The sequence below is a fragment of the Pseudorasbora parva genome, chromosome 15 (assembly GCF_024679245.1).
Source record: "Pseudorasbora parva isolate DD20220531a chromosome 15, ASM2467924v1, whole genome shotgun sequence".
In the NCBI taxonomy this organism is placed as follows: Eukaryota; Metazoa; Chordata; class Actinopteri; order Cypriniformes; family Gobionidae; genus Pseudorasbora; species Pseudorasbora parva.
The window spans coordinates 12,476,263-12,502,270 of record NC_090186.1 but is presented as its reverse complement, the minus strand read 5'-3'; the positions used below and the strand labels follow the sequence as shown (position 1 = coordinate 12,502,270).

The 26,008-nt window shown below is 37.1% G+C and overlaps 2 protein-coding genes across 2 annotated transcripts; both read right to left on the bottom strand.

The window, feature by feature from the left end:
- Positions 1 to 2,746: 2,746 nt before the first annotated feature.
- On the bottom strand, positions 2,747 to 7,482 carry bsnd (barttin CLCNK type accessory subunit beta). The gene is made up of 3 exons (XM_067418518.1): positions 7,228 to 7,482; positions 7,011 to 7,093; positions 2,747 to 3,697 (listed from the first exon to the last, which is right to left on the bottom strand). The coding sequence occupies exons 1-3, from the start codon at positions 7,402 to 7,404 to the stop codon at positions 3,430 to 3,432; spliced, it is 528 nt and encodes a 175-aa protein (XP_067274619.1). The 5' UTR covers positions 7,405 to 7,482; the 3' UTR covers positions 2,747 to 3,429.
- A 291-nt stretch (positions 7,483 to 7,773) lies between these two features.
- On the bottom strand, positions 7,774 to 25,492 carry si:dkeyp-51f12.3 (uncharacterized protein LOC107988041 homolog). Its single transcript, XM_067418517.1, has 3 exons — positions 25,168 to 25,492; positions 24,205 to 24,650; positions 7,774 to 10,488 (listed from the first exon to the last, which is right to left on the bottom strand). The coding sequence occupies exons 2-3, from the start codon at positions 24,531 to 24,533 to the stop codon at positions 10,317 to 10,319; spliced, it is 501 nt and encodes a 166-aa protein (XP_067274618.1). The 5' UTR covers positions 24,534 to 24,650; positions 25,168 to 25,492; the 3' UTR covers positions 7,774 to 10,316.
- Positions 25,493 to 26,008: the final 516 nt, after the last annotated feature.

The window sequence follows — 26,008 nt, the reverse complement described above, 5'->3', positions numbered from 1 at the left end:
GAGGAGAGAGGACCAGGCCTGGAATTTTATGTTATGTTTTGTTTATGTGTTTGTGGGCAGTCGTCCGTGAGGGGCTGCCCACGTTTTATTTTGTGTGTGTTTGCGGGCAGTCGTCCGTGAGGGGCTGTCCGCGGTTTTACTTTCGTTTTGTTTATTTTATTTTGAGTTAATAAATGTTTGTGAAACGTTCGCCGGTTCCCGCCTCCTTCCTTCCCATGAACGAACTGTATTACAAGAACTATTGGATCCCCTGTTACGAAATAATGCTACACTTTGTTTGTGATCTGCTCTTCCTGCTGTATGCTGTTCTATGTTTGTATGTTCCTTCTTCAAATAAAAATAAAATAAGCTGAACGCTTAACTCATGTGTGTCAGATCCATAGACAGTAAAAGAGGTCAGATCTTGAATTATGGGAAGCAACGTTCCCCAGAAATGTAAACATATTACGCAACGCATTTTGCAGCTATCTATCATAAACAGAACATTTTGTTCAATTTATTTTTCTGAAACTTTTTTTATAGGCCTACATTAATCTTTCAGTTCTATACGCTTTTGAATGTAGTTCTTAAATTTTCATTTTCGTGCTTTGTCATGTTCAGTTTTAGAATGGTGAAAAATAGGCTATAGGCCTACTGAAAAATCTAAACGTTCTATTTGTTTACCTGGAAAATACATTTACATGATCTTTCGCTAGACCATAGCACATTATGAAGCAAATGTCATAATTTCTAAAAATCCTTACATAACAGAAAGAACACAACAACAAATATGCCTGCTACCAATTTATCTCAATTAAATGACTGTAGACATGGACAAATATAGGCCCTACTGCAATCTTATAATAGGCAATGAGCAATGACTGTGGTCAAGGACAAATGTAAGTACATAGCAGTCATCTCGTTTTTGGCATAACCTCATAAATTAAAAGTCCCCACCTCAAACGCTATGCTGAAACGTGCCGGTCCTTAGTTAAAATGGCAATTTTCTCACAATTTACAAATAGTTGGAAACATTTGGGATATTGTAAGTACTCAACTGAACAAAATATATAACACTAGCCTAGTAGATTTTGGATATTTTACTGCAAAAATACTACATAGTGCATTTTTAACAACAGCAAGTAATGCATGTGTTCTTATTAAAGCTACTAAAGTTATTCAATCAATTCAAATTATTTAGTTTGTTTGTTTTATTTATTTATTTATTTATTTATTTATTTTGTTGCAATGATATTACGCCTGAAAATAGTTCCCAGCATGCTCTCTGTGCAAGCAGGTTGTCACGCTGGTTATGTTGACGTCAACAGTTAAGTTAGCCTGTTTTCAGCTGCGTAATATCATTGATCTGCTGCACCCATGGTATGGCAGTAAAGTTCCTTGATTATTACACAGGAATGAGAGTATAGTTCTTAGCCATATTGATCTAGAAAATTGCAAGTTTTCATTTTCCGCCAGTCTTAGTACACAATGTAACTATACACATCACAACATGTAAATAGGAAAATGTTTGCATCATTTTTTTTAACTTATTAAGCAGTAGGCTAGATGGAGGCGTTTACATCCAGTCTTTGTGCTAAGCTAGGCTAGCGTTGTATGTGTCTGTCAGAGTTATGGCACGCACGGAGATAAGAATATCTATATCCATAATAAAGGCTAGATGTCTCGTGCGCGCTGTTGGCCAATGGAGGTCGCCGTCCGCAACTGGCGGCCATCTTGTCACAGGCAGCTCGCTCACTCGTAACGGTGTGTTTTAATGGTGCATGTATTTTTAAATAAACATAACTTGCTCAATTTTCAACCAATTTTCAAACTGTTTCGTTTGTTATGAATGTCAGAGATGTAGTTATGACACTACAAACTTATGAATAATTTTAACCATGGACCATTTGTACCGAATGGCAACATGAGAAATTATATATATTTATACACTTATACAGCTTTGAACTTTTTTCCAGAGCTATATATATACGCTTTTATAATTTGTATTTAAAAAAAAAACAAAAAAACATGCAAACTAAGTTTATTTTAACTAGACAAAAGATTGGTTGTCATAAAATCGTTATTGGTTTCAATAAAACCTATATAATTGAACAGCTCGATTGTGGTCTCAGCCTTGATAACGCATGTAAGTTAGCCGTGATACACAAGCTACACGATTAAGTCGTTTATCGAAATGAAAAGCTGCAATTTCAAAGAGTTAAAGCAGCCAGATTTGTAGCCATGTTAATAACGTTTGTAAGAAACCAAACCATCTGTAAATCCGTCAAGATTTCAGCAAGATAAGAGTATTTATGTTCGTACAGATCACTCATCTTACATCAGGTTCCACAGAGCCCAACAGAAAGCTTGCCTGTGACAAGATGGCCGCCGGTGATGACGATGGTGACTCCGCCGTAAGACATCTAGCCCTTATTATGGATATCTATAGCTATGTCTCATTTCAGAAGGCTGCGTCCTCCGGAGGTCGCATTCGAAGGGTGCACACGTCATAAGGCCGTCTCATTTAAAAAAAGTGAGTAGGACACTTCAAATGCGACCTTCGAATGTGTCCTTCTTTCACAGGAATTTGGAATGTGCATGAGGTGCAGCCTTCACGGCTGGAGATAACCCACAATTCTTTGCGTCTCCGTTAACAACCGTCATATTTTTTGAAATTATATGAAAAAACGGCACCACCGCCAGATATACATGCAAGCGTAGGTGTGGTGTTTAAATTAGTTGAAGCTTTTTTTGTTGGTTTTTTAAGCTTTATTACCTCAAACAGATAGTTGTGGTAAACAGGATTACAACTGTTTAGTGCATTTTAAACGTTTAGAACAGTACATTGCTGTCAAGACAAGAAACATTTCATAGTCATTTTCAAGTTATAAATAATTTTCATTCATATAACTGGCGTGAGAGCGCAACGAGGCTGAACTTGTTGGCATAGCAACGTGATACTTCCTGCCTGTGTGTCCTACGAAGGACGTCTCGTTTAATTCTGACTGAGGACACTCCGTATACTGCATCCTACACAGGATGGGTCCTCCGGAGGACGCAGCCTTCGAAATTTAACGAAATGAGACACAGCTTATGTCGAACACCCCTAGCAAGAGCTGTAAATGCTCCACTCTCTTCTAGAAAATTCAGCGGGGAGCAGCAGCTCATTTGCATTTAAAGATGCATGCACAAAAACAGCATGTTTTTCCTTTTACTCAAAAATGGGCATTTACAACATGGTATAATAAATGATCTGGTTGGTATTTTAACCTGAAACATACCAACCACATTCTGGGGACACAAGAGACACTATTATGTCTTGTAAAAAGAGGCATAATAGGTCCCCATTAAACATATTGTTACAAGTTATTTTAAAAACATTTTTTTAACTTGTCTGGCAAATCTTTATGTCAGATGTAGATGATGATTTTGGACATTAATCAGCCGGCACTATTCACTCTCCAGCTCAGATGTGAAGTAACACGAGTCCTCCATTTTCCCATAGTACATCTCTCGGTTCGGGTCTGTTCCTGTCGTTCTTCTGTCCATCAATGGAGTGCTAGAGCATGCCAGCACACTGGGAGAACTTCGACATGTGTGGAGGACGATGGAACGCTCACTGTGTTTGTGCTCAGAGGGGAGTTTTGGATCTGCTGATATTTCTACTTTTTCTTCATCACAGAAGTCAGCCAAGGGAGCTCTTATTGGTTCCGGTTCACTGTAATAGGAAAATACATGTGAGTTTTATGCCGTTTTAAAGGTGAATATTGTAGTTGGTGCTAATTTTAAAAAGCTTTACACATCAAGAAATAAATTTTTGAATTTTTGAAAAAAATTGTTTTTTGAATGGTGCATAAGCCAGCCTAAGGTGCTTCCGAAGGCGCTAATGGCTGATAAGGAAATACATTGGAATTGAAAACTTACTTTTGCGACCATTAAAAATGTACATTCTATATAGTGTGAATGTAATCTGGATTTTAAAAAACCAGGATGATCGACTTCTTCCAGTAAGATTATGAAGTGTGTATATGATGCATTATGCTTAGTAGTGTACTATCCCATGAGGCCATGGGAGAGGATTTATGAATGGCAGTGAAGCGACATGACGCTGGTAGGTCATATGATAATGGCAACATGGCGAATATTGTACGTCCAGATTACATTCATACTACACATCCATATTATATAGAACAGACTTTTTTTAGTGCTTGTAAAGTAATTACTTATTCAAAATAAGTACCTACTCAAGAGGGTATGCGATTTCGGATGCAGCCAATGTATCCGGACATACTATTGGCGGACTGTTTTTTGCATACTAAATAGTAGGGCAGTATGCAATTTCGGACATAGTATTATAGTTTTCTATAAAAGCATTTTACATGGTGCAGGTCACTCCCTCATTGTAAACTACTAGCAAAAGTCATACCAAATCATTGACTTCATGTGTTCCAATCACTTCCATGGCCACAAGTGTATAAAATCAAGAATCTATGCATGCAGACTGCTTCTACAAACATTTGTGAAAGAATGGGTCGCTCTCAGGAGCTTAATGAATTCAAGCATGGTACCATTATAGGTTGCCACCTGTGCAATAAGTCCATTTGTGAAATTTCCTCACTACTAAATATTCCACAGTCAACTGTTAGTGGTATTATAGCAAAGTGGAAGATACTGGGAACAACAGCAACTCAGCCACCAAGGTGTAGGCCACGTAAAATCACAGAGTGCGCAGAAGTTGCCAACTTTCTGCAGAGCCAATGGCTGGAGACCTCAAAACCTTGTGTGGCCTTCAGATTAGCTCAAGAACACTGTGTAGAGAGCATAATGGAATGGGTTTTCATGGCCAAGCATCTGCATCTAAGCCTTTCAACGTGCAATGCAAAGGGTCGGATGCAGCGGTGTAAACTATGTTGACTGACTACATTGTGCCATGTGTAAAGTTTGCTGGAGGGGGGATTATGGTGTGTGGTTGTTTTTCAAGGGTTAGGCTTGTCCCCTTAGTTCCAGTAAAAGGACATCTTAATGCTTCATCACACCAAGACATTTTGGACAATTTCATGCTCCCAACACTGTGGGAAAGGTTTGGAGATGGCCACTTCCTGTTTCAACATCACTGCACACCAGTGCACAAAGCAAGGTCCAAAAAGACATGGATGCGTGAGTTTGGTGTGGAGGAACATGACAGGCCTGCACAACCTGAGTCCTGACCTCAACCTGACAGAACACCTTTGGGATGAATTAGCCGCTTACACTCCAGGACCATTTTTGGGGATTTCTGCCTGGATTTGGCCAACCCAAATTGAAAAGCTTCCCATACACACATACAGGGGTCTAAGTTCAAAATGTTGGTGTCATTTCACTCTTTGAAGTTACATAAAACTCTACTAAAAGGGATAAACATGTAAGTATATGTTGTCTAAGCTGTAATAACCCCCTGAAGGGATGGGGATGACCAACACCCCCCCCCCCTTCCCCCTCCCCTGCTACATTACTTTATCTAAAACAAATACCAAAGTGACGCATATCTCCAGAAAGTAGAGACTCTAAGCTTTCAAATGGTACGACATATGAGGTCAGAGCTTCTCCACAGACATTTAAATTTGAAAGTACACTGTAAAAAATTATAAGTTCAATAAGTTTATGACAACATATTTTTTTACATTGTTTTAACTCATCGAAATAAGTTAAGCAATGTTAAACTTGTTTTTATTAGTTATACAAGATGTAAATCATTTTATTAAGTCAGTTTAACATAATTTAAGTTGAAATAACTTAAACATCCAAGTCGATTGTACTGCAAAAGTTCAAAATTTGCCTTTTTTTTTACAGTGTATATACATGACGATGTCATTCTGGACCCTGTACAGGGTCAAAGGAATTTAAGTGGTTAAAGCGGAGCCTGTGAGCCAGGCCTTCTCATTTTAATGACGCAAAGAGCTAAAGTTGGACAACAAAACTCCCTTGTCATGTTTACCTCTGGCGACAACAGGAGAATCAGTACCATACAGTTGAAGAAGCAGAAAAACTCATTCAGAAGGTGGCAGGATTTGAAGGAGAAAATCCGGAGTAATGCCCAAGTTGCTTATTTTTTGTCAGACAGGGAATTAATTATTGTGTAGTACGCTCTCATAAACTTTCTTGTATCCATGCAATTTACATAAAACTGCAATTACTGGGAACAATATAAATTACACTGAAGCACATTGACAGGAGCGCACAATAAAACACCCTTGTGGTATTGAGCTAGCTCTTAGAGGCTATTGAGTTGTGAGATGTACTCTTGTCTCTTTAAGATTTTTACAAAAATAATCTCATCACATACAGCATAATTACATTCTCTGGAAGAGGTAAGATTCTCTAAGATTCAATTATCCAGCCGCTTAATCCAGTTACAGAGTGAGTGAATTTAGACTTAATGAGTCTTGATGGGCCCTCAGAAAACACACACACACACACACACACACACACACACACACACACACACACACACACACACACACACACACACACACACACACACACACACTCTTAAGTGTAATGATAGAAAGAGAAGGAAGAATTTATTGACTTGACTGGATGAATGAATGGAGGGATGTGGAGAGATCATAAATTAACCTTTCACTCTTATAGTTACCATAAAAATGTATGTATTTAAATGTATGCCCTCATAATCAAAAATGTTAACCTCTCCCTCAAAACTACATTTGTTCTCTTCATGTCGTGAGGGAAGTCGCTGAAAATTGGCATTCAAATTGCATCCATTTAGTTAACATCCAGCTTCCTAATCCAGTCAGTTCCCAATGACAAAATCAAGTCCTTTCCTCGTTCCTAACAAGCTTTGTAGAGGCGTTATAGCCAAATAAATAAATACATATTTTAGTATTTTCTAGTAGATAAAATCACATTTCATATTATCACACAAAATAGACTTGTTTTCTTGAATTCAATTTTAGATTCCAATTAGCAAATGTATGCTTTTAAATAAATACATAATTTGAAATCCTTTTTTTGTGTTGTGATCTTACTCTTACCTTTTTTCATCCAAGCTTTCAGCACTCAAGTCCTGTTTTTCAGCCCCACAGAGCTCTTCCTTCTCTGTCAGTATAACAGTCACCTGTTGGACAGGGGAAACACTCTAATGTAACACATTCTGTCAAATGATACGCACATTATAATCAAAGTAAACGCTATTAACATAAAACAAAATCGATCTATTACTGAACAGTGGGAACAGCCCACTTTCCTTACCCTGGGGTAACACTGACACACCGACCAGACAGTCCCCATGCCCACCATTATCACTCCCATAGCACAGAACGTTGCGAACACCTGTGGTTCCTCGACAGAAATCATGAACATACCCAATGCCACAAATGCCATTCCAAGAACAATGAGCCCATAGCGGTACGGCTTGTTCTCTGCCATAGGAGAAGCGTAGATATCCAGCAGTGGTTAACAGCAGAGTTAAGAACCGGTGAGAGTGTGGAGCTTTATGACTGTGTCCCCATAGAGGTGAAGGGCAGACTGAGAGAGCAGGAGCGACTGACATGACGCAGAGCCAGTGGAGAACCAAGATCCAGATCATTGAACCCGTAATGAGCCTTCAGGTGACCTTCCCCCAGGTAAAGGTTGCATTGGCTTAAGCAATCTTACTACATTCCTTTTCAGAATATTAACTAAATATAGTTAAAGTCATAGAAGATAAAGTAGAAAGTACATACAAAAACCTCTATTTTAATAATATTATTGGTTACCAAATAAAAATCCACAACAGTTTTTGTATCATAAGGTGTATTGGTATTTATATGCACAGGTGATAGCCAGGCAATACACAAAGAAAAATACGTGTAACTGAAAAAAACATGACAGAAAATAGACAAATGCAGCATTATGTGATATAGTAATAATAAACACACACAAAACAGAGATAATTGTTTCTAGTAGGCCTCTTAAAGTGACAGTGAACGTGACATTCTGGAGAGAGGCACATTTCCTCAATCCTAAATTATACAACAAAGTAAGCCTACCAAAAATAAGATTATATACGTCAGGGTATTTCTAAATCTTTCTAAAAACATGTTCCGGTCATTAGCAAAAATCAAGGCACAATTGAAAATTTGGTTCAGCTTATTGATAAAGAGGTACTCAATGCCATAAAAAGTATTAACCATGTTCTGTTCAGACAGACTTTATATTTGGGGTCCCAGATCCCCTAATAATATACACTACCATTCATTTCTTTATATGTTTTTATTTAAAGAAGGCAATCTTTTATTTAGAAAGGATGCATTAAATTGATCATTAAATTGATCGCATTAAATTAAATTGATTAAATTTACTTCATTCATCGAAGAATCTTTTTTTTTTTAAATGATCGATTTCCAGAATATTAAGTAGTCACTTTCATGGTGTGTTTTCATCTGTTTTCAACATTGATAATAATAATAAATGTGTATTAAGCAGCAAAACAGCGTATTAGAATGATTTCAGAAGGATTATGTGACACTGAAGACTGAAAATTCAGCTTTGACATCACAGGAATAAATTCAATTTTAAATTGTATTCAAATAGAAAAGGTTATTTTTTTAAATTGTAATAACATTTCAAAATATTACTGTTTTTCCTGTATTTTTTATTTAAATTAATGCAGCATTGGTGAGCATAAGATACTTCTTTCAAAAACATTAAAAGATCAGATGCAAAACTGGAATGGTAGTGTATGTGTAATATTAAATAATAATAACCATTTAAATCATTTTAAAATAATTTTTCATATATTTTTTCCCCTTCAAATTCCCTTTAAGTCCCCCTTTATACCATAAATCATTCATTTGAATGGTATCTATAGTAACACTGTTTCTGTTTTTGACCAAAGTAATAACACATTGTAGAGTAATACAATCAAACAAATGAAAGTGAACAAATCAGAAAATCATCAACCTTCAATGGAAAGTAGTTAGTAGGAACTTCTTACACTGTAAAAAAAAAAAAAAAAAAAAAAAAAAATCAGGTCATTGCTGCAATTTAATTCACAGAAATTCTATTTGACCAATTAAATTTTTTTAGATGTGACCAGTCACTAGAACATTTGCAATTGGGGCCTGATTTTTCATCTTTTTTTTTACAGTGTAGTAGGTTAGCAAGTAGTAGTAAGAACTTTTGTAATGGCCTTGGGGTCTCTCAGACCCCAAACAGAACATGAGGAGTAAATAAACTGTCTTTATAACTTTATACTGTGATTTACTGTCAGTTCATTTAAGTATATTTTCCATTTCAGCATCCACATGCATAGCTATAAAAAAGAAGACATAATATGGATGCACAAAATCTGAAGTCATTATGTTTTTATGTACTCAGTACCAATGAAACAAGTAAAATAGCCTGCTGTATATGTTTTTAGCCAAATGATGGGACTCCATGTTATTCCTAGTTGGACGACCTATTTTTAAAACATACAAAATGTGTAATTTCTTTATTCCAATGGTTTATAAAATTAGCCTACAAATCTGTGACTGTAAGAAAGATTGTTTTCTTCCCATTTAAAAAACTGTTATGTCATTTGAAGCATGTAGCGATATGGACTTCGGTTATTGGTTTTAAAACATTAAAAAAACGGTTATCACATTAGGCCAATATTGCCATATCAGTGCATCTTTAAGAAATAGGAAACTAGCATGTTCACTCAGTTAAACTACATGTAAAAAATAGCATTAATATTGGCTAGTTCAGTTTTAGGTTGGACACACAAGTCCAAAGTCTTGATTAGCTCAAGTTTCTTGTCACTCAAGGCACTTGAGGCACAACATATTAAGAGATAAAATAGAGCTGCGTGATATATCTGTTATCGGTAGATATTACAGAATATTTTTTTTATTTATCAGTCAATATTGTGTATTCGCTTGCGAGCTTGTTTCCCTTTTAGAATTAGATCATTTTTGCAATCTGTATCTAACAATAATGTAAAGGGATAGGGGTATAACAAGATATAACCCTTTAAGTGCATCATCTTGACATACATGCAGAGCTGTGTGCCTTCATGCATAAGAAATAAGTTACAATTTTGTCATTCTTTAGCAGATCTAAAGATAAAAACATATCCTTCTTTCATATTCACAACGTTTTGATGCCTACATTTGGTTGTAGAGTTTAAAAGTATTTCGCTTTTACTCAGGTTTATTTAATAGTATGGATTTTGATATCTGAAATTATCGGCTTCAGTCATAACGTGCAATTAATTACTGGCTTATCTGAATCGGATGGATTTTAATATCTGTGCACCCCCAGTTAGACCAGCTTTTCCATCATTTTAATGTTGGTGTCCACAGTCCCAGCAGCAGTTATAGTTGGTTCACAGCTGTAGTGGTCATAACAGTCTCATAGGATGGTGGCGGCTCCATTTGCCAGGGAGGTGGTGTTGCAGGTAGGCTCTGTGGACTGCCGTTTGAGATGGGAGGCACTTGGACTGTGCTGTGATTCTGTGCCGTAGCCCTCCGGATCCGATCCAGCCTCCTGGGGAAAGGGAAGAGCAATGACACATGAATACCTCTATCACAATATAGTTTGATTGTGCAGCTTAAAATGCCTCAGTATATTTAGTGAAGTTCTTTTTTATTCTTTGTTGAAAAAAAGGGGGTAAAAGGAGTTTGAAATTCTTTTGCATTTAGTTAAATATATAAATATGTGCTGCACAATTTCCTCTCATTTACAAAAACACAACGAAAATGGCAGCGGTGAGAAAACAGCAGTAAACCCTACCTATGTACTGTTCGCTTGTCGTTCAGAAATGACTGAATTCCTTTTTTCCTTTTTTTCAAAGAAATGATTGCACTATATTTTAGTTTGATAAAAAAAATTATTCAATATTTTAAATTTTTAAGTGATTTTTTGATTTCGTTTTAGTTTAGTTTTGAAATGTCCAACTTAAACTGTGATACAAGTTTGGACTCTTTTTTTTTAAGACAATGCATGGCAGATAATTGCTGAATTAAATTCAATTTTTATATGAAATATATATATATTTTCTAAAAAACTGGAAAATTAAAGCCATAAATGTGCTTTAAATCAAAGCTGTGTTGCAAAGTTTAGATTCATCTCTCAAAGAATTAGCTTTCAGTAAGAATTTGTTTGTGCACAGTACCAATAGACCAATAGATTACATTTCAATGCAGTTTTTTATTAATATGTGAACTATTTTTTTCAGGACATTCCGATTAAGTAACATCACAAAAGTCACTTATTTTTCCAAAAATAAGATATCCCAAAATGTGCATAAAAATAGGTTGATGAATACATAGCTAGTGTCGCTTTAAATGATAGAATTACAACTTTAAGTAAGGGATAAAATATATCCCTCCACTTCACGTCAGGGTCCTGATCACTCTGTCAGGGTTTACTCTGCGCTAACAACTGGCAGGATGTGCATTATCCTGCTTATTACACGGCTACTTATCTCAAGTAAATTAGACACAAAATAATGTCTTGAGTTTAAATATTTTATTAGCTCTTACGCAAAGCTTCAATGAAGAAAAACAGTTCCAAATTGCTTTAAGCCTTTATCTTGACCATAAGCTATATGTTGAAAATGACTGCTGAAATGGTTAGTTCACCCAAAAATGAAACTAAGCCCATGATTTACTCACCCTCAAGTCATTATAGGTGTATATGATATTCTTCTTGCAGACAAATACAATCAAAGTTATATTTAAAAAGTCCTGGCTAACGTTAATTCAAGCAGTAGTTGTAGCTGTTTTTGAAGTCCATAAAAATATGCATCTGTCCGTCAAATAACGTGCTCCATACGGCTCTGATGTGTTAATAGAAGCCTTCTGGTTTGAATCGATGAGTTTGTGTAAGAAAAATATCCATATTTAAACCTTTATATAGTAAACCCTTGAAGTCTTCTATTGTAAAACATTGTGGTTAGGTGTTTAACAGCCATAAGATGGCGCCAGAGAATCAATGACAGCGTTGAGCATATAAGTAGTACCGGTCAAGATAATCCGTAGTACCTGGATCAGCGGTGTATTATTCAACTTTGGCGATTGTTATCTGGTAATAACATACCGCTGGAATTCACGATTGACCAATCAGAATCAAGTATTTCACAGAGCCGTGTAAAAAGTTCTACTATAAAGCGGCTCTCAAGTGTGTTCGTGTTTTTACTTGCGTTTTTACTCGACAGACTGAACAGAAGAAATGAGCCTGAGAAGATTTCAGCATTAAAAGAAGGCGGAGCCTCAGAGCCACACCTACTCATTATGTAATCACCACGGACCAATGGTAGGTTGAATGTGTTTACCAGCCCGAGAAAACTTTTTCAGAAAATTCAAAATAATCAAACAAACTACAAAAAACAAAGGTAATTTTTGCCTGATTTTCTGTGAAAATACATCACAAAAGTTTGTTCTTCGTTTTAACTTGAGGTATATCGGGCTTTAAAGAGGTCCTATACTGCCTCTTTTCACAATATGTAAAATTAGTCTCTGATGTGTGTATGTGAAGTTTTAGTTCAAAATACCCCACATAATCTTTTTAATAGCATATTAAAATTGTCACTTTTTGAGGGTAAGCAAAAACATGCCATTTTTGTCTCTTTAAATGTAAATGAGCTGCTGCTCCCAGCTCCCTTTCTAGAAGAGGTTGGAGCTTCAAGAGCTTGTGTTAGAAGCTCCGATTACCTCGTGCAGACACCACTGACAAGGTCAGAAACTGTTCAGCCTTTTATATTCAAAGTCGGAAAACAATGGAGAAGAAGGGACAACATGTTAACTGCGACAGGACATTTCTGAATAGTTAGACAGGACATTTCTGAATAATGAATTTGTGTAGCTGGTGTGGAGTTAACTATCTTCAAGTCATTTAAAAGCACATTCTGTCATAATAATTTATAAATTGCTCATGTGGGAACTGTTGTAAAATGCCCAGAGCCAAAGAATATATTCTGCATGAAGATAGAACAGGTTAGTTATAGTTTAGTTTAATTACGGTTATAACTTATGCTGTACATTTAATAAATGTAAAAAGACAGATGCGACAGCTTGATTAGATTCCTAAATGTGAAGAAAAAGAGTATCAGAAGAGTATGCGTGTACTGAACGTACTGAAGTATATTTTGGCCTTAACTTGTAAATAAGCTCATAGTCCTATCAGCCGTTTGTTGTACTCCTGAAAGACGTCATAAAATGGCTTTGTTTATTTTTTTATACTGTTGTCTGAGGTCAACGCATGACGTTTTACATTCAAAAACATCATAACTAAGTAATAGTAATAACAATATAATTATAAGTAATAGGCAATTTTCTACACTGGTTTAGAGGCTCTCTCCAAAACGCTTGGTTTTGATGGGCGTGCCACACCGGAGACATGCCCATGGCTAGGATTGGATAAGATTTGCATATTTAAAGCTACACTGTGTAACTTTTTTAGTTTATTCTTAGCTAAAAACAATTAGTTCTTTCAAAAATATATGTGCTCATTAATGTATATTTACTTCTTTCAAGTAATAAAGTATTCTCGTAAGTTTATAATATGCCATTGAAAATACATACGGGTGAGGGGTTCGAATGCTGCATGGTCGCCATGTTGCCCCTCCATCTTGAAAGTACATTAGCCAAAGAGGGACATACCCATAAATTCAAGCCTCGCCTTTCACATATTAACACTCAATGGCACCGTGTGGAATGTGAAGAGGGAGATTGCCATGTTAATCTTAACTAGACTAAAGACTAAAACAGACTAAATCGGCCACCGTAGGAGTTAAAACGAAATCAGAATTGAGAGGAACAGAAACTATTATTCATTGGATGGTCATATAACTTTTCACCACTAGATGGGGGAAAATATCACACAGTGTAGCTTTAATGAGCTTCAACTCCCTTGTCAGTTCACAGGAGGGATTGTTTTCAAAGAGGCAACCGGGAAAATTCTCTGACAGGGCTAGTGTTGTCAAAAGTACCATCCGCAATACCAAATCGGTACTGAAATTTAAAAAGGTGATGCTTTGAGCACTGTTGCACACGGAATGGAAGTGTTTGAAAGTGTTTTGATTACAACATGTTTGTGAAGCGCTAATCGTTGTAGCCAATCACAGACATATTTGATGAGCGTGTGAACACAATGGCCAGTCAGAGGTGTTTACGATTCCACTCAACAGCGCTCAAAGCATCACATTTTTAAAACTTCAGTACCAATTTGGTATCGCGGTCGGTACTTTTGACAATACTACACAGGGCTCTCAAAACATATTTATCAAACAAACACAATGATTTATCTCTCATCCACTTGCGAGTGATTTATTTTGTATTACTTAGCCCGTCTGATTGGTGGATATAAACGTGAACCGCACACACACACGCGCGCGCTCTTCAAATATCAAGTTGAGAATGAACAACAGAATGTCAAAAAAGAATGTTTTTTCAATATTCAAAATTTGCCAGCCTGTGAACGGCTTACGTTCTGGTAGCCTGTCTGGAAAACACAAAGCCCGGGACGTTGGGCTTTGCGAGCCCTCTGGCCCATAACATTATCTGATCTCAATTAACCAACAAATGAGGGATTCTCCAGCCTGTGAGAGTGTGCTATGTTAGGCTATGTTCTGTTAAACAACTACATATAATACGATCTGTAACAATGCAATACTATCACAAATAAAATACATGTTTTACTCACATAAGTGTGCTGTACCATACCTATCGGATCCAATATAGAAGGCACAGCATTGTGTTTTAATCTCAATATGTCTGCAAATACAGTGTCGACCTGTGTCTAGTTTACAAACGATTATCTTGCTATCTTTGGCATGTTTATTGCTCATTTAGCTCCACGAGTTGATGGGCGGGGCTACAGAAGCAGGCGTACACATTTATCTGTAGAGGCGGTGTTTCCCCCTTCTAATACGTCATTGATCCGAGAGCCTCGTTTTCTGGGCCTGGTGTCTATACACGCTTTTCTTTTACTAACAAGGAAGTTTTCAGCTCCGAAACTTACAGGATATTCTTATATTACCATGACCTTTTATATATTAAGGGCTCGAGGGAAAGTTGATTTCTCAATTCATCACCCCTTTAAAAAGCGATTTCATTCAAAGAAAATATCTCCCTTTGCTTTGAACTTTGAGCGTTATAACTTTGCAGATGTTGTTTATGCTTAAACAGCAACTTTACACACTAGCTAAAGTTAAAAAAGGGAAATCATAATCAACCTCCCTTTATTTAGCGACTAACCTGGACATTTCGTTTAACAAATTAGGGAAACAACATTTCAGAGGGAAACCCGATTAATCTGGCTTCGCCCAGTTTGGGCTTCCATTTGTTTATGCAATTCTTTTTTTTAAGTGAATCCAACTTTGAGTTAAAACCAATGACTGTGAGCGTTTACCATTATTCTCTTAAAGCAGCACTTGGCAACTTTTGCTCTCGGGGTCCCCCTACAGTTGGGAAAAAATAATGTCCTCAACTACTGTCGTAAGCTCTGTCATCCTACAACAGGGGATGCTATCGCGCGTGCATTTGTTGACATGACAACCCTGATAGCCCTGAACTAGTGATGCGTGGGTCGTCTCATAACCCGTGGACCCCGTATGTCTATTTAATGGTCGCGGGTGCGGGGCGGGTTGTAAAAATGTATACAGTGGTGCGGGGCGGGCCAAATAAGTTCATAAAAGCGGCCCTGCGGGTTGGTGCAGCACTAACAGTTACCCTGACCACTGCAGGAGGAGTTCACATGCAGGTGTTCTTCGGCGTCGCGTGTGAAATGTCTTCATCCCAGGTACAGTCAGTGGCATATGTTTCAGCATGTCATATGAATATAATTTCATGGGTTTTATTTTTTGCAAACGCCAAATAATCACGATGCTCACGTTTACAAGCCAGCGTCATTACAGTAGTCTATTAGTTACTGTTTTACAGAATCTATATGATACTTCAGTTCAATGTTTGAGTGGTAGGTAATCACCGTAACAAGCAGGACAGCATCGGTCGGGCACGCCTCCTTCAGCTCACGCCAACGAGCAAACGCTGGTCACATGTTGATCCTCGTCCTGCCTTTAATCCCATCACTTTTTCTTTTCCTCTTATTGCTTTCCTCCAACAAAACCTTTTCTTTCTTATTTGTCTGTACTGCTTCGGACATGACTATATTATCCGACGAACAAAGTTGGGCTCGCACGTCCGAATGTAAGGAAGTGTAGGTGTTGGTGGAAGTGACGTATATGCCGTAAATCAGTCGAATTTTGTAGTTCTTTTTGTTCTCGGGTTACTACCCGAAACCCGAAGTTTAAAAGTACGATTAAAAACGATACACACCCCATCAAGCTATGGCAGATGTGTCATTCAACCTATTGTAAGTCGATGTATCATCACAAGAGTCTTGAAAATATATTATGAAGGTTGAAAAGTTACCTAGTGCTGCTTTAAAACTACTGTACTTCAGTTGCCAAAAAGACAAGGGGTGGAGAGGAGGAGGATACCCATAGGCACTGATTTGATGGCTTCAGCATGTTGCAAGAAACAAAAATCTTTTCTCTCTTCCTCTCAAGCCCTCCCTCCTCATTTTTGTCTGGGCTAGTGTACAATGCTGACTGCTTTCTCTTAACATCTGTAGTCCTGATCATGTGGTCAGAGAATAAACCGCTCTGCTCCCTTTGATTCTTGCTTTGATTCGCCTATCCTCCACAGCATGATTCTGTAAACAAAAAGCCCATAAATAGATATATAAACTGAGATCATTATGAAGTACCAGCACCTTACTAGTATGTACATGGCAACAGGCCCTTTCGTTCTCGTTCTCTTGCTCGCTCTCTCTCTCTCTCTCTCAGACATGGAACACTGAAAGAATTTGGCAGCCAGCAGCTGTTCAGTCTTCACTTGGTCTGTAAACATTACCTTGCCTTAACATTTTCTCTCAGTTTCTCCATTAATTACATTACACGATTGCATTTCATCAAGCGCTGACACGTTGAAAAAAGTTGGAATGCTTTGAGAAAAGGGAGGGTGTTAGTTTAAACACTTAAACTAATTACTTTAATTCACAACGATATTACATGGAAAACACTGTTGTGTTAAGCTGTCATTCAAATGGGCACCACAGAATGACACCCTAAAAAACCTAGTATGCAATATCTGCATCACTAGAGTCACCAAACAAATTGCAAAAATGCTCAACGAAAAATAATAAATCTCAGGAATGCTTTGATAGCACCACACAGTTGTCTGTATGCATATTTAACTGGAATTATAAGGTAGATGAATAGATAAAGGTGAAGTGTGAAGTATGAATAAACTACAAGTATATAATTTATAAAGGCATATTGGATATATGGTTTCTGGTTCTTGCTATAAGAGGAAAATGTAAACCTTGTCTTCCGACGACAAGTACATTGTAAAGTGAAAATAGATGTAAATGGTGGAGACATGAGTTTATGGACAGGGTGCAGCAGACCCATCATGTCTACCATCTAACACTGCAGACTCTCACTGTTTTCACTGCTGACCTACTTCTATAATCAGAACATTTGTTATATCTGCTTAACTTTGGCTTTCAAACTAAGAGTGGGTCGAGAAGAGACAGAGCAGCGTCTTAGTTTGCATATTTTTATCAACTGGAAGCCAGAGAAGAACAGAGTGCATACAAAACCCCCAATCAGTGTATTATTTTTCAGCATTCTTATGTTTCACAACTGATGTTTACACATTTTCAGCAGTCATACTAGTGTGTGCAAATTACAAAACATCACTATTACTATTGTTCATAACATAGGCCGTAAAAAATATTTTGGACGACGTGACTTCATTCTCTTCCGCTGAAGGAAAGTAGAACCGAAGGATGTCCGAATATGCCGCTGACATCTTGCGCAGATTTGGGATCGAGTCTGCACAGTAGAGAGCAGGAAGTAGAGTCGCAATAGCCTGACCACACTCTCGCAGATGCAGAGCAAATCATCATGGCCCCGTTTACACGTACATGGTTATTTTGAAAAACTGAGACATTTTCCCTTGTTTGCGCCCTCTGTTTACAAGCAAATGGAGAATTCGCCTCTGAAAACTATGACCAGAGTGGAGATTTTGAAAATCTTTGTTTGCACGTTTGTATGTAAACGTAGACAAAAGGGTGTTTAGGCAGCCAACGTCACAGTATGCGCCAGAGCTTGCACCTATGTCAAAAGTGCAACTTGCCCTGTGTCCCAATTCGCATACTATACATCCTAAATAGTATTCGAAAATAGAATTAGTATGTCCCAAATCGTAGTATGTTGAAAAGAGTATTCCAAAGATTCCCGGATGGTTTCCTATTTCCGGTCCGAATTCGAAGTATGAATCGATGGGCAATCTAACGGCTGATATTGCCCACAACCCATTGCGAGTTGGACAAGGATTCGATTAGAACTACAAACGCGGTTAAAAAGCGTTAAAAAACTACAAACATGACGGATGTGCGAGTTGACGGTTAAGTAAAGAAGTTTAGATAATGGGGTTTGAGTGACCAACTATCAATATTTAACCTGACAAATATATCGTTATTCATTGTTGTCCACATTATATTTCACCTGCAGCAGCATTGTGAACTTTTTTAATGACACGTTTGGCCATTAACTTTTAAATGCATCATTATATTTAAACTGCAAAAACATGAGGAGAGTCTCTGACCCACAAAGACCCACACATGGCAGATCAACGAGCGGCTACATTTCTCTCCGATACGGTAGGAGATTAAACTGAATGTGGAAGATTTGAACTGTGACGAATCTGACGATGATTGACAGGGCAGATAAACGGTGACGGGATGCACGTAACTAAGCGACAGAGTCCTTTAAAGATGGCGAAGTAGTATGTCCCGAAGCTTGCCTACTTTTCTGCTACACACTCAAAAGTATATACCTTTTCTTCACAAAAAGAGTACATACTTTTAGGACGTAGTATAAGTAGGTGAATTGGGACGCAGCATTACTCTCACCAAAAGGATTATTAGGAACACCTGTTCAATTTTTCATTAATGCAATTATCTAATCAACCAATCACATTGCAGTTACTTCAATGCATTAGGGGTGTGGTCCTGGTCAAGACAATCTCCTGAACTCCAAACTGAATGTCAGAATGGGAAAGATTGATTTAAGCTATTTTGAGCGTGGCATGGTTGTTGGTGCCAGACGGGCCGGTCTGAGTATTTCACATTCTGCTCAGTTACTGGGATTTTCATGTACAACTATTTCTAGGGTTTACAAAGAATGATGTGAATAGGGAAAAACATCCAGTATGCGGCATTCCTGTGGGCGAAAATGCCTTGTTGATGCTAGAGGTCAGAGGAGAATGGGCCGACTGTTTCAAGCTGATAGAAGAGCAACTTTGACTGAAATGAATACTCATTACAACAGAGGTATGCAGCAAAGCATTTTGTGAAGTTACAACGCGCACAACTTTGAGGCGGATGGGCTACAACAGCAGAAGACCCCACCGGTACCACTCATCTCCACTGCAAATAGGTAAAATAGGCTACAATTTGCACAAGCTCACCAAAATTGGACAGTTGAAGACTGGAAAAATGTTGCCTGGTCTGATGAGTCTCGATTTCTGTTGAGGCATTCAGATGGTAGAGTCAGAATTTGGCGTAAACAGAATGAGAACATGGATCCATCATGCCTTGTTACCACTGTGCAAGCTGGCGGTTAGGGCTGCACGATTTGGTGAAAATATATAATTGTGATTATTTTGGGTAAAATTGCGATTGCGATTTAAAATGCGATTATTGTTATTATTACTTTTTACAAATGAAAAGTGTGTATATAACATTTTGTGTTTATATATTAATGTGACTAATAAGAATAATTATGATTTTTAAAAATAAGAAATATTACCATTACAATAACATTTTCACTGTGGGGGAAAAAGCTCCTGTACATTGAAGAAAAACATAGATTGTCCAATACATTTATAATTTTTTAAGTTTATTAAGTTTTAAAATGTATTAAGTATTATTTTCTTAGTATTGATTACCCAAAAGTTTTTAATTCATACTGAAAGCCAGAGGGCGCCCTCAAGAGAATTTGCCTCAGAGAAGTAATTGACATTAGTTTTCAGGAAATCCATTGCTGCGTTCCACTCCACTTTAAGACACGCACTTGCAAACTTCCCTAAGCACTTCCCCTTGGGGGAATCCCCGCCGCCATTTTGAAGTGTGTTCCACTTCGTGAAGTGGACAGGGGAAATTTATACGGACAGACCCTTGCTCACTCAATTTTGACCGAGTGAGCAAGTCTACTTCATATGTGATGAGAAGCCACATCAGCTCACAAACACTCGAGTGACGATATGAAATGAGTTAAACATGTTATTAAACGTTGTCTTGTTGAACAGGTTTATGAACGCCTCACTAGTTTGTGAAGATGTTTGACTCGTGTTGCTTTTTCAAACGTTATAATAAGCGACTCAAACTCGCAGTCTTTCAGACGGAGCAGCGTTAATCACAGAGCCGCTCTTCGCTAATACACTGGGCATTTATTTAATTTAAATCGCAGCCTTTGAGCTTTGATAAACATACACAAGCCAAATCACGATTGCGGTTCAATTTTGATTAATCGTGCAGCACCTACTGAAGGTGGTGGTGTAATGGTGCGGGGGATGTTTTCTTGGCACACTTTAGGCCCCTTAGTGCCAATTGGGCATCGTTTAAATGCAACGGCCTACCTGAGCATTGTTTCTGACCATGTCCTTCCCCTTAATGACCACCGTGTTAAATGGTGACCACCAGCTTAAATAATTTCAAACTGGTTTCTTGAACATGACAATGAGTTCACTGTACTAAAATGGCCCCCACAGTCACCAGATCTCAACCCAATAGAGCATCTTTGGGATGTGGTGGAACGGGAGCTTCGTGCCCTGGATGTGCATCCTACAAATCTCCATCAACTGCAAGATGCTTTCCTATCAATATGGGCCAACATTTCTAAAGAATGCTTTCAGCACCTTGTTAAATCAATGCCACGTATAATTAAGGCAATTCTGAAGGCGAAAGGGGTCAAACACAGTATTAGTATGGTGTTCATAATAATCCTTTAGGTGAGTGTATGTTTACATGTGATCATGGAAGCGTTTAGAGTAGCAGTCGCATTTATGTTGGTGCAAACTCTTCTTGTGTGTTCGCATTTGCAAATACAGCTGCTCCATTATGTCGAGGAGCCTCCTTATGTCCCTCCAAAATGAAGAACCAGTCGGCATCGAGATTCTGATTGGCTTCCATGGGCTTGAGCTTTTCGTTATGCCACCACCTACAGGTTTGGCAGGCTCTTGACAGCATATATACACGGGTACATGTAAATTAACACTTTTTTGAAAACTGACATGTGTGCACGGTTATTTTTGAAATGGGAGATGTTGAAATGTCCTTATGTCTATGTGAAATAAACAGTTAGTCCGGAGACACACTGCAAGTGTGTTGTGAGCGTGGCGTTTCTGTTGCGTGTCAGCCACATGCTGTTTTCTCTGTCTTTGCACACCAGAAGTGTGTCTGATGCGGCGCTGCTGCTGCTATTGATGTACAGGGAAGGTGTACATGTATATATTGATGTATACGTCATGTGAAACATAAATATGTAGCCTACTAATACAGCAAAGACAACGTCAGCAGTAGCCTATTGACCATACATATCTATGGTATTGACGGCAAAATAGGCTACAGAATATTTTGTTCTGTATTGACAGTGCCAATATCTCCAAAATCGATAATTATGTTTTTTTATTATTACAATTAGGCCTTTATCTGCATTTATGTTAACCTTGAGACTTTCAAACATGAAAATGTCATTTATTAATATGTATCCATGTCAAAATGACATATAAATATCTTTTCCTATTCTATTTTGCCTGGAAACGTTTCCAACACGCTCACGTGTCACGTGAAAAATAGGCACCTCTTCCATTTCTAGCATGCACGCTGGCATTCTAGCAGCTGTGCGTGAGCCGCACGTGTCCTCGGCCTTATGGAAATGTAGAAATTAAAGCTAAAGATCCAATCTCCTCCTGAAAATTCTGAAAAAAAGTCAGCTGGCGCCTCAGTCACTACTTCACTCAGAGAAGCCGTTAATCTCAACTGTCAATCATGATATAAGAAAAAAATGCCCTTTTTATAGCATCAAATTACTAAAACCAAACTTATTTTTTTTTAAAACGAACACATTAATTAAAAACAGTGTGATAAAATCTGCCTAAAATGCCAGAAACCATCTTTGGGAAAAAATTATTTGAAGTGTAATTTGATTGTTTAGTTTGTCTCCTATCCATTAAGATATTTTTGATGAAATCTGAGAGGTTTCGGAACCACACTGGGAGCAATGTCATTGCAATAAATTACTTTCTTTACAGTTGGAAACATCCCTAGCCTAAAGTACCAAAAAAAGGTACCAAAGTTTAATGTGTTAAAATGGTTATAATGTGAACGGTACCCAACCCTAATATTGAGCCAGCATTTTGACGTAGAACCTGCACTGTGTTTACTGCATGAATAGCATTGGAGAATGACGTTGAAGAGATTGTTGAATAAAGTCGCTATTTATTTTTGATTTAGCATAAAAAGTCTTGTCGTTGCTTCATAACATTAAGGTTGAACCACTGTAGTCATGTGGACAATTTTAACTACCTTTCTGGGCCTTGAAAGTTGCAATGACGCTGGTGCCTATGTGTGGTTCAGAAACCTTGCGGATTTAATCAAAAATATCTTAATTTGTGTTCCGAAGATGATAAAAGGTCTTACAGGTTTGGAACGACATGAGTAATTAATGACAGCATTTATGGTAATTCGCTAACCTATCGATTTCTTTTTATAGTTGCCATTTTATTATATTTAAATATGTAAATGTTAGTGAGAAGAAGATATCAATCTGCATTATGCTCATATTTGCTCACTCCTTTGCTATCTTGAGTAAAAAACAGATCTGTATTTAGGAAATGATGCAACCTAAAGTTTGTCGCACATAACCACCATGATTGCTCATTTAGGTCAGGGTTAGGGTGTAATTTCCTGTTATGTTATGTCTCTGTAGTAAAAAGCAGTTAGCAATATATATATTTATATATATATATATATATATATATATATATATATATATATATATATATATATATATATATATATATATCATTAAAAATATATATATATATATATATACATATATATATATATATATATATATATATATATATGTTACATCAGGACAGCTTTACCATCCTGACATTGTTGATTTTATGCATTCGAAAAGTATCCAAATGTATGATTATTCAGGTATTAAAAACATGTTCCCCATAAAAGCCAAGTCATTGTACATATGAACTACATGTTTAATGTATTTTTTAATAAATAAATAAATAGATACACGGTGACACAAAAAATTAGTGCTATGAAATTGATCCATGTGGGTTCCTGAATCCTGACCGCTCAAAACCTATGATTATTATGTTCTGATTTTGGTATTTCCCATTTACAGTACAACTTGTACATTTTATTGTCCCGAGTTACAGTCTGCACGAGTCAATACTAGTAGCCAAAGGTCAGAGACAATCTGCAGATATTAAAATCTGTTCTGATTTTAAAGGTCATGTAATGTATTTCAGCCTTAGCCTCTCTGTTTATATTGTATCTATTCACAGTGTTCCGGAAACCCGATTGACAATTTGACAATTACATACTCCATGACACTCATCTTGTTTGTATACAACTGCCACAACTCTGGCTAAACCTTGGATCACTTTAATTGCACTCATAAATTAATGAAATGTTACACTGGACCACAAAACCAGTCATAAGTCGCACATATATTTGTGGCAATAGACAACACTACATTCTATGTGTCTGTCAAAATGATAAATTTTACTCTTATATCATAAATCATTAGGATATCAAGTTAAAATCATGTTCCAGGAAGATATTTTGTAATTTTCCTACCGTAAATATATAAAAATATATATTATTAATAGTGATATGCATTGCAAAGGACTTCATTTGGACAACTTGAAAGGCGATTTTTTTTTTTCAATATTTCGATTTTTTTGCACTTTCAGATCCAGATTTTCAAATAGTTGTTCTCTTGGCCAAATATCCTAGCAAACCATACATTAATGAAAAACCTATTTATTCATCTTTCAGATGGTGTATAAATCTTAATTTCCAAAAATGGACCCTTATCTGGTTTTGTGGTCAAGGGTCACATATTTGTGAGTGACATTGGTAACATTTGTGTCTTACCTTTGCACGGCAATGGCTTGATGGTGGGTGTAACAGGTGCCCGTTCGCGGGTGTAGAAGGAAGTGACCTGGCATGGCTACATCACTGGATTTGATGACCATGTTGAAGGTACAGATAAGGATGAGCAGGCCCAGAATCACTAAGGCCACACCAATGACAACAATGATAGGCTTCATGGTCATGAAAAGCACAATGCCTGTTACCACAACCAAGATCCCCAATGAAACTTGCCCTTTTTGCTTAAAGGACATTTTACTTCTTCTGGCTACGCCATCCCTAGTAGGCACATTGTCTTCCTCCCTTGTAACACCATTCGTATCACCGTGCATGTGTGTATAAGAGTTTGAGTTAGTCGCGTTGCACAAAAAGCACAGCACAAAAGTCAGTCCAGTCCTGATCAGTCAATTCATATCCTTGGAGATCCTAGAAAGAGATTGCAGACCATCCTACACAGATCAGAAAAAAAGAGTGAACATTATAGGCTACTTCATGCACCACAGAAAGAAAATATGTAACCTACATTGATTTAATTGTATTTTTATACTACAGTACAATGCACAAAAAAAGCTAAAAACAAATTCCAGGTAACCAACAAATATGTTAACATCTGCTGTTCACAAGACCAAAATATAATGACAGAATAAAACTTATTAGTTACACTCATAGACTGTAAAAAAAAAAAAAAAAAAGGTTACACTAGAAAAATGCCACTGTTAAGTGTTAAAGTAAAAATAGATCCTACCAATTGTATTTTAAAACTTCCCTGAGCACCTAATACAGTCTTATCCATACAAGAGATAGCCTATATAGAATTGAAATCTTATTACAATCATTAGTCTGCTATGATGAGTTAATATTGTGACTGACTGTTTCCTCATTTTTTAGTCTGTATATAAAAAAATAATTCGACTGAGTTGTTCCTGTTTATTGTCGTTATATTACGTACATTAAAGTATACGGTACCTTGTCAGGTTGACAGTCCGACGTGCGTTTGTTTTGACCGTGAAGTTGAACATGAGTGGATGAGTGTAAACGTTTCTTCTAATGTACTGTCTTTAACATCTGTGTGCACGTCCTGAATGAGCGTCCAGCTCTGCTTCTGTCATTGTACTCAACGAGGATACTCATTTCCACCGAGCTCTTCCCTTTATCACGTAAACCACAACTCAGCCAGTCATTTCCTAAAAGAACGCTTAATGGAAAATCTAATTCTTCCTACAGTCATCGCTGTCGGTTGATATGCCATCTATTTGAGTCTCTGTGGTTTATTTAAACGAGAAAAGGAAGTGGCAGGGTTTATGGGCGGGGGTTGATGCCACTGGGAGCGTTGTCCGATTCGTGAATCGTTCTTTTAAGTTGAATCTTTTCAATGATTCAGATGAGCCGGTTCATGAACAAATAATTTGCCTGAGAGCGAGGACATTTACAGAATTGAATATTATTAGGATTGCTTGCATTTTTTTGCTTTCTAAAGACTGTTGGGAAAACATAACCAATTAATCACAACATTTTTATTGACAACCATATTTTAGTGACAGCCTGATTTTATATTTGCAGAATTAGCTATACAAACCTAATTAATTATGTGTTCTTAATATTTTACTCACACATTAGGCATATAACTTAGTATTTTATACATTAGAAATAGCTGCATTAATGTTCATACGAAAGGGGATTGTCTTTTTTTAAATAAATAAAAAACGTAAAAATATACAAAATATGCAAATACCTTCAAGTGAACATTAAGAAGCATTCGACAAAACATCTGTAAATTCAAGAGAGAAGTAACGATATATAAATATAA